Below are 10,232 nucleotides of genomic sequence, written 5' to 3'. Positions count from 1 at the left end.
TCAATATATTCACAAACTTCCATATTCAATTATTCATTTTGACTTTTTAAGGTATTATTATTCCCGCGACTAAAAACGCTCACGTTATGTTTGTGGCAAACCTGCTGCACTGAGCAGTATCTTCTGAGTTGCCTGTTTTGAAAAAATACACACACATACATTTATGAGCTATCATTCATTTCGTGTAACCTATCGACCATTCTGCTGAACCGTTATCTTTGGAGCATGAAAGTGAAAAATCTTTTTTGACGTCCAAGGTTGGTGTCACTCCGGCGCGACGCAACTTAGAACTGAGGGGCCCACAGCAAAATCGTTCCCCGTAGGCATCCGGCCCGACAACAAACTGACGTTTTGGGTGATTCCGTAGTTTACATAAATTTAACAAGAATTAATGATACATGCATAATGAATTTGAAAAGCTGTACAATTTGCTAAGCTCTGTGATTTGGTTGTAGAGACAATCAGAACTTTAATAGCGTAATAGTCCGTGGGCTGGAGGGGCCCACCGTGCACCCCCCCCCCCTAAACCTACTACATGGGTATTTTTTTGTTCTTTGGGATCTGCTGAACTAGAAAAAAGATGTTAACATTGGATATTTTGGGATGCACTACCTGTCTGCACTGGTTTTTGATTTGTATGTACCGCAAAAAATGGCGAAAAATGGGTAGGGGTAGGGGGTACTATATCCTCCCCTAAATTGAGTAAACTAGCATGAAATAGCACAAACCTTACATTTTTGGAAAGCTCAGATACTGCTCTTTCTGAGGAATACCAACTTTAGCAAAATTAATTGTGTACATAGAATAGGACGACTTTAAAATGAATTTTTTTGACAATTTTGAAATTTTTTACCCAAAATACCATGTAACAATTGTGATCTACTTTTTATTAAGCAAAATTTTCACAACTTTTTGTGTTTAAATTATTCTTTCCGACATATTAAACAAGAAAAAAGTGTTAACATCAGATATTTAACTATACACTACTTCTCTGGCGTCAATTTTGAATTGCGTGTATCTGTATGGGGTGTGCAAAAGCTAGGGGTAGGGGTACAACATTCTTTCCTTGATGAAGTAAACTGGCATGAAATGCCATATACCTTATAGTTTTAGAAAGCTTAGATACTGGCCTTTCTAAAATGCATAAGTTTTTAGAAAAAAAATATGACGTCATAGAATTGGATAACTTTAAATCGATTTTTCTGGTAATTCAGCAATTTTAACCGGAAGAAAATACGATAACTATTGTTTCCTCCCAATGAAGCAAATCAAACAGATTTATGGATGTTATTTACTAATTGCAATGTGCTGAAGAAGAAAATAAATGTCAAAATTGGGTATTTACAATCCATTATTGTCCCTGCTCACTCAAATTGCAAGTTTTGCTACATTGGTATATCGTGAATGGGCATTTTATTGTTATGCAATGAACTAATGCACAGCCTTAAAAAGAAGATTTTAAAACGCACACACATAGTCATATTGCCATTTTCTCCTTAAAGTAAATAGATTGTTGATGACTGTCTATTTTTATAATTTACTTTTTAAATATTTTCTATGAAATAATTTTGATAAGACGTATTTGGAAAATTGTGTATGCCTCCTTGTCTTACTTATACAGCAAGCATTACTAACAATCTATTAGGCCGTGGGCTAGAGGGGGCGTCTACGTGCACCTCCCCCCCCCCCAACCGCACAGGATAACAAACCTGTATTTTTCAGAAGCCTTGGGATCCCTAGAATAAGAAATAGGATTTTAACAGACAAAATATAGGGACTTAATAGCTGTTACGGTCATGTTTTGAAGGGTGCCGCAAAATCACGATTTTGTGACCCACATGGATTTTGTCAAACCTGTCTTCATGTACGTCATCTGCTGAGCTTACTGTTTAACATGACCTGGCTTATGGGGTATCATTAGAAAGGTGATGTATTCTTCTTGATAATGTTATATAGCAATATGCAATATCTTCTATAGTTTTTATGAAATAGGGCCATAATTTACCCCATACCCCAAAGTTTATGTTGCAAATTACTGTCAAAACTAATCTAAATTCTACCAATTATTTACCTAGACATAATACAAAGGGTAATGCTGTGTATTAACTTTGTGTTATTTGCTACAGGTACATGTTAGAAACCTGAAATAAACTTTTGACAGAAAAAATATTGGGATCCTGTAGCTGTAACAGTCATATTTTGAAGGGTTCCGCAAAATCACAGTATTACTGAATCACATTCGTTTTTGTTAAACCTGTCTTCTTGTAAGTCTTCTGCTGAGCTTAGTTTGAACATAAAGAGGCATATGCGATATCATTTGAAACTTCAAAATGATATATTGCAATATGCAATATCTTCTATAGTTTTCATGAAATCAGACCAAAACTTACCCCATACCCCAAAGTTTTATGTCGTAAATTACTGTCGAAACTAATCTTAAATTCTACCAATTATTTACCTAGACATTATACAAAAGGCAATGCTTTGTATCAAATTGTTTTATTTGATACAGGTACATGTTAGAAACTTGAAATAAACTTTTAACACAAAAAATATCGGGATGCTGTAGCTGTAACAGTCATATTTTGAATGGTACTGCATAATCACAGTATTGTCAACTCGCATACATTTTCGTTAAACCTGTCTTCTTTAAGTCGTCTACTGAGCTTATTTTTTATTATAACGTGGCAAGTTGGGCATCATTAGAAAGTTAATTTACTCTTCTTTAAAATGATATATTGCAATATGCAATATCTTTTACAGTTTTCATGAAATAGGACCACAACTTACCCCACACCCCAAAGTTTTATGTTCCAAATTACAGTCAAAACTCATCTCAAATTCTGCCAACTATTTTCCGGGACATATTACAAAGGGCAATAATTTGTATTAGATTTAGTTTATTTGTACAGGTTCATGTTAGAAACTTGAAACGAACTTTTAACAGAAAAAATATTGTGATGCTGTAGCTGTAACAGTAATATTTTGAAGGGTACCACAAAATCATGGTATTGCCAACTCGCATACATTTTTGTTTAGCCTGTCTTATTGTAAGTCATCTTCTGAGCTTATTTTTTAACATAAGTTGGCTATTCGGGTATCATTAAAAAGTTTTTTTTCCTTTGATATAATTTTTTGCCAGAAAGCGACTGACATATTGTAATATGCATTGTAATATTGTAATATCATCTTAAGTTGTAATGAAATAGCAAACATCTCATCACCCCAGCCCTTAGTTTGATTTGCAAACTACATCTGTTCTAAAACTTTGCAGTTTGCGAATTTAAGAATGGGGTAAGTCAGGGCTCCCTCTAGCCGAAGTAAACTTTTAGCCACTTGATTAGCCAATCTCAAAAAACATTTAGCCATTTTCAGTGATCATTAGTCAGTCTGTCAGTAAGTCAGTCTAGTCGGTTATGCGGGCTGAAATATTAAAGACGCACAATTTGAATATACCCTCACTGGGATATTTATTCAACTACAGTCCTAAATGCTACTCAAAAATCACGTGTACACTTATCTTGTTGGGTATCACCAAACTTTGATAACACCCCAGTTAGCTTTGATACTACTGTCTCTATCATGATTTCAACATCCTCCTGGGAATATTTCAACTCCTCCCCAACTGCATTAGTTTTTGCAGTTTCAGATACCTTGGGTTGCACAACATCTGTACATTTACTTTTTACAGTTTCAATAAATTTAGGGCTTAGAACTCTTCTGTCTTTTCTTGAACACCACAATTTAAAACCCTCATCAAAATCAAAATCTGTGAGGGGTGGTCCCTCAATTTTTATCATCATAAGATTGTTGACATTGTCAGTATGCAGTGCATTCCTCAGTGCTGTTTTTATTATGTTGTACCTTGAGAAACCACGTTCAACATTCACAGATGTTACAGGACAGGTAAGGCAAATAGTAGCTAATATACACAGGTTAGGATAGGCTTGATCATGCGTTTTTAAACCCCATTCCCAGAATTCTGTGAACTCCTGATTTCTATACTTACACATGACGTGTTTGAAAAGGGACCACTCACTGATGAGTTTTGCTTTATTTAGTGGTGGATTTACAGTATTTCCATCACCATCAGTTTTATCTGTCCCAAAAAATTCTCCCAACTTTGAAATCTCAACATCACCATACTTTGCAATCTGATCAGCCTCTGTTGGTAGTTTAGATGGTACCAGAATATCAAAAGCTGAGCTGATTTCATCATCATTTTCAACAAATCTACTGGCTAGATTATCAGATAGGAAAGTCAAAAATTTCTCACTACTTTTAGCAAAATTCTCCCGCTGTTTCTTATTGGCTGGAATTGTGTGACCATGAAATTCAATTTCAAGCTCTGTTTCATACTCCCTAACACTGTCTAGAAACTGCTGGAAATAGCTACCATTTCTGGATTTTAACTCATCCACTGCCTTTTTACATGCAGTTATGTAATCAGACACTTCTGAAAAAGTGAGGTTGTTAGCCTGCAGAGACAGGCATGTTGTGTGCAGTACTGAAAGCACATCCTGGAGGAAAAACGACATGGCAATAAAGTCATATCTTGCTATGTTTTTCAGCAGTCCTGATACACGGGCATTGTTTTTATTTTGTTCCACATCGTCTTTTAGGGCTGAGATTAAAGAGTCTAATGTTCTACAAATAGCTGATACACTATCATAAAAAGACAACCATCGAGTGCTAAACACTTGTTGATACTTCAACTGACTTTCACCCAGACAAGCCTGAGTAGCACTTAACTTGGTTTGATTTTGGGTGAATAATGATAGTATTTATACAAATCATTCACTGTGGCCTGATATTTTACAAGATAAGACACACAGTCCGCGGCTTGACCACTTGCTAAAGCTAGTTTATGGGCTGCACAGTGTTGTGATAGAATGAACGGGTTGTCCTTCTTAAATCTCGTTGTCAATCTTGCCTGCTACCGGTCATGGTACTAGCTCCATCAGTGCCCAGAGATATCAGATTTGATAGAGACAGACCCTTCTTCGATAAGATACCTTTCACTTCCAAGTGCAGCTGCTCAGATGTTGCCCTGGTTAGCATCGAGACACTCAGAAAGTGAGATTCCACCTTTCCGTCCACCACGCCGCGTATGTATATCATCAAATTTTGACAAACAGCAATATCTGTCGATTCATCTAACTCTAGCGAATAGAATTTCGCGGCTTTCATCCTTCCAATGACGTTTCTTTCCACAATGTCAGCGATGCAATCAATAAACTCGTCAGTACTCGCACTATGCATGTATGTGACCCTGTCATCTTGACGGAGTACATCTAACGACTTGCAGCCCTATAAAAATAAACAAGGGTAAAAACTAGCACCCCTAAAGCAGACGATTTTGTAAAACATGAACGAAGTGCGGAACACAGATTACATACGTGAATTCATGTCACCAATCGAGACGTGTTCCAAACAAACGTTACGATCATGTTACGTCCACTCCTACAGTGGCTGCACATTTTAATTCGTTCGGCATTTTGAGATGTAATCTTCAAGCGCAAAGTGTAGCCCTACGTATATACGTAAAGACGTGCTCGCTTCCGGTAGAGCTGTGAGGTAAGGTCACTTGTTCCAACGTTGATGACATGTCCTTTTTGCCAAACCATGAAGTCATAGTAAACGTACAATAAAAAAGGCTTAAATTATGAACAAACCTGTACATCACAGAGCTCTGTAACAGATTTCACTTTCGTTTTGGGGAGGTCTTCTTTTGCGATGAAGTAAACATTTCGCATGGTAGCGACAACAGCGTCTTTCACTGCATTGTATGCTGTGGCAGCGCTCGTGGCATCTCTTCATTTCTCGCACTGCTTCTTGCCGACTCAGCAAATCTGTGTTCCGCACTCCGTTCATGTTTTTACAAAATCGTCTGCTTTAGGGGTACTAGTTTTTTTCCCTGTTGTGAATACATTAGTTCTCCCAGACTTGATACACCAATCGCACATGAAAAGCTGTTTCTCAAATCGCAACCAGCTAAATCGACGGAACCATCGGGCTTGATCTTGCGACGTACCGTTGGCGTTGCGATCTTTCTGTCACTAACTTCATCATCCCCGTTGTTCGGTGTGTTCACCTTTTGATTTTTTCTGGTCGGCTGTGCCCCAAAAGTCAGTCAAAGTTCGCTTCGCTGAATTTGAGGCCATAATAGTGTGTAGTACTCAATTCAAATGCTGATGAATTATCGAATGGGGCGGGATTGGGTTTACCCGGGTCTGTGTGCATGCCACAACTAAGGTCACAGAAAGTGTAAGTACAAAGACACGTGTGTCGGAGAGTCCCGAATTCCGAACTCTGACCCGACCGCCCTTCGGAAAACATCGGATAATGTATTTCTATTACCATGATTACCGTTCCGGGCAACTATTTGATTCTTCGGGCTCAATCGTCTTTATTCGGGCACCAAGTTCACGTGAATTGTATACATGCGTTGCATGCATGATCGCGGCGGAACATTATTTTTACCGCTGCACGCATCGATCTTGCAAGTTTGCAGTGTGAAAGGCCGATGATGCAATGTCTACAGCGGGTGTATCAGGTTTTTTTGAAATCGAAAAAAATGCGTCTCGCCTAGGGTTTCGCCAAATGATAGATTTTTTAGCCAGATAGAATTTTTGATCGCATTTTGGCGAATTGGCGAATAGGTAGCGGGAGCCCTGGTAAGTGTTGGTCCTATTTCATGAAAACTATTGAAGATATTGCATATTACAATATGTCGGTCGCTTTCTGGCAAAAATTGTCTTTCCAATGATAGCCCATAAGATAGGTTAGAGTAAAAAGTAAGCTCATCAGATGACTTACAAGATAACACATTTAACAAAACAAAAACACATACGAGTGGGCAAGACTGTGACTTTACGGTACCCTTCAAAACATGACAGCAGCAACCATTCAATCCCAGTATTTTGTCTGTTAAAAGTCTATCTCATATTTGTGACATGTCTATGTAGCAAATAAAACAAATTTCATACAAATCACTGTCTTTTGTAATATGTCTAGGTAAAAGCTTGGTAGAATTTGAAATCAGTAGTGACAGAAATTTGCAATATAAACTTAGGGGTATGAGGTAAGTTTTGGTCTTATTTCCTGAACACTAAAGAAGATATTGTATATAACAATATGTTATATCAAAGGAAAAAAACCTTTTTAATGATACCCCAATAGCCAACTTATGTTTAAAAAAAAGCTCAGCAGATGACTTACAATAAGACAGGTTAAACAAAAATGTATGCGAGTTGGCAATACCATGATTTTGTGGTACCCTTCAAAATATTACTGTTACAGCTACAGCATCACAATATTTTTTCTGTTAAAAGTTCGTTTCAAGTTTCTAACATGAACCTGTAGCAAATAAACTAAATTTAATACAATTATTGCCCTTTGTATTATGTCCCGGTAAATAGTTGGCAGAATTTGAGATGAGTTTTGACTGTAATTTGGAACATAAAACTTTGGGGTGTGGGGTAAGTTGTGGTCCTATTTCATGAAAACTGTAAAAGATATTGCATATTGCAATATATCATTTTAAAGAAGAGTAAATTAACTTTCTAATGATGCCCAACTTGCCACGTTATAATAAAAATAAGCTCAGTAGACGACTTAAAGAAGACAGGTTTAACGAAAATGTATGCGAGTTGGCAATACTGTGATTTTGCAGTACCATTCAAAATATAACTGTTACAGCTACAGCATCCGGATATTTTTGTGTTAAAAGTTTACTTCAAGTTTCTAACATGTACCTGTATCAAATAAAACAATTTGATACAAAGCATTGCCTTTTGTATAATGTCTAGGTAAATAATTGGTAGAATTTAAGATTAGTTTTGACAGTAATTTACGACATAAAACTTTAAGGTATAGGGTAAGTTTTGGTCTCATTTCATGAAAACTATAGAAGATATTGTATATTGCAATATGTCATTTTAAAGCCAAATAAATTGTCTTTCTAATTGCAGCCCATAAGTTAGGTTATGGTAAGAAGTAAGCTCAGCAGATGACTTACAAGACGACACATTTAACAAAAACATATGCGAATCGGTAATACTCTGCCTTCACGGTACCCTTCAAAACATGCAAGTAACAGTCATTCAACCCCAATATTTTGTCTGTTAAAAGTCTAACTCATTTTTTTGACATGTCCTTTACCAAATAAAATATATTTTACACAAAGCATTGCCTTTTGTAAAGTGTCTAGGAAAATAATTGGTAGAATTTGACATTAGTTTTGACTGTAACTTGTGACATAAAACTTTGGGGTATGGGGTAAGTTTTGGTCTCATTTCATGAAACTATAGAAGATATTGCATATTGCAATATATCATTTTGAAGAAAAGCAAATTAACTTTCAAATGATATCGCATATGCCTCTTTATGTTCAAAATAAGCTCAGCAGAAGACTTACAAGAAGACAGGTTTAACAAAAACGAATGTGATTCAGTAATACTGTGATTTTGCGGAACCCTTCAAAATATGACTGTTACAGCTACAGGATCCCAATATTTTTTCTGTCAAAAGTTTATTTCAGGTTTCTAACATGTACCTGTAGCAAATAACACAAAGTTAATACACAGCATTACCCTTTGTATTATGTCTAGGTAAATAATTGGTAGAATTTAGATTAGTTTTGACAGTAATTTGCAACATAAACTTTGGGGTATGGGGTAAATTAGGCCCTATTTCATAAAAACTATAGAAGATATTGCATATTGCTATATAACATTATCAAGAAGAATACATCACCTTTCTAATGATACCCCATAAGCCAGGTCATGTTAAACAGTAAGCTCAGCAGATGACGTACATGAAGACAGGTTTGACAAAAATCCATGTGGGTCACAAAATCGTGATTTTGCGGCACCCTTCAAAACATGACCGAACAGCTATTGAGTCCCTATATTTTGTCTGTTAAAATCCTATTTCTTATTCTAGGGATCCCAAGGCTTCTGAAAATTACAGGTTTGTTATCCTGTGCGGTTGGGGGGGGGAGGTGCACGTAGACGCCCCCTCTAGCCCACGGCCTAATAGATTGTTAGTAATGCTTGCTGTATAAGTAAGACAAGGAGGCATACACAATTTTCCAAATACGTCTTATCAAAATTATTTCATAGAAAATATTTAAAAAGTAAATTATAAAAATAGACAGTCATCAACAATCTATTTACTTTAAGGAGAAAATGGCAATATGACTATGTGTGTGCGTTTTAAAGTCTTCTTTTTAAGGCTTTGCATTAGTTCATTGCATAACAATAAAATGCCCATTCACGATATACAAATGTAGCAAAACTTGCAATTTGAGTGAGCAGGGACAATAATGGATTGTAAATACCCAATTTTGACATTTATTTTCTTCTTCAGCACATTGCAATTAGTAAATAACATTCATAAATCTGTTTGATTTGCTTCATTGGAGGAAACAATAGTTATCGTATTTTCTTCCGGTTAAAATTGCTGAATTACCAGAAAAAATCGATTTAAAGTTATCCAATTCAATGACGTCATATTTTTTTACTAAAAACTTATGCATTTTAGAAAGGCCAGTATCTAAGCTTTCTAAAACTATAAGGTATATGGCATTTCAAGCCAGTTTACTTCATCAAGGAAAGAATGTTGTACCCCTACCCCTAGCTTTTGCACACCCCATACAGATACACGCAATTCAAAATTGACGCCAGAGAAGTAGTGTATAGTTAAATATCTGATGTTAACACTTTTTTTCTTGTTTAATATGTCAGAATGAATAATTTAAACACAAAAAGTTGTGAAAATTTTGCTTAATAAAAAGTAAATCACAATTGTTACATGGTATTTTGGGTAAAAAATTTCAAAATTGTCAAAAAAATTCATTTTAAAGTCGTCCTATTCTATGTACACAAATTAATTTTGCTAAAGTTGGTATTCCTCAGAAAGAGCAGTATCTGAGCTTTCCAAAAATGTAAGGTTTGTGCTATTTCATGCTAGTTTACTCAATTTAGGGGAGGATATAGTACCCCTTACCCCTACCCATTTTTCGCCATTTTTTGCGGTACATACAAATCAAAAACCAGTGCAGACAGGTAGTGCATCCCAAAATATCCAATGTTAACATCTTTTTTCTAGTTCAGCAGATCCCAAAGAACAAAAAAATACCCATGTAGTAGGTTTATGGGGGGGGGGGGGGGGGGTGCACGGTGGCCCCTCCAGCCCATGGACATACCGCTTGGCTTCCTGCAGACATG

The 10,232-nt window shown here is 36.3% G+C and overlaps 1 protein-coding gene across 1 annotated transcript; it reads right to left on the bottom strand.

Annotated features, from left to right (window-relative positions):
- Nucleotides 1-3,370: 3,370 nt before the first annotated feature.
- Nucleotides 3,371-5,792, bottom strand: LOC139150088 (E3 SUMO-protein ligase KIAA1586-like). The gene is made up of 2 exons (XM_070722247.1): nt 5,676-5,792; nt 3,371-5,310 (listed from the first exon to the last, which is right to left on the bottom strand). Exon 2 carries the CDS (start codon nt 4,536-4,538, stop codon nt 3,498-3,500), a length of 1,041 nt encoding a protein of 346 aa, XP_070578348.1. The 5' UTR covers nt 4,539-5,310; nt 5,676-5,792; the 3' UTR covers nt 3,371-3,497.
- Nucleotides 5,793-10,232: the final 4,440 nt, after the last annotated feature.

This window comes from Ptychodera flava, chromosome 14, assembly GCF_041260155.1.
Source record: "Ptychodera flava strain L36383 chromosome 14, AS_Pfla_20210202, whole genome shotgun sequence".
Classification (NCBI taxonomy): domain Eukaryota; kingdom Metazoa; phylum Hemichordata; class Enteropneusta; family Ptychoderidae; genus Ptychodera; species Ptychodera flava.
Note: the sequence above shows the minus strand (reverse complement) of the source record. Positions and strands in the feature narration are given on the sequence as shown.

What these genes read in the sequence shown, in the direction of transcription:
- LOC139150088 (XM_070722247.1), bottom strand. Translation starts at nt 4,538, where the DNA reads ATGTCGTTTTTCCTCCAGGATGTGCTTTCAGTACTGCACACAACATGC.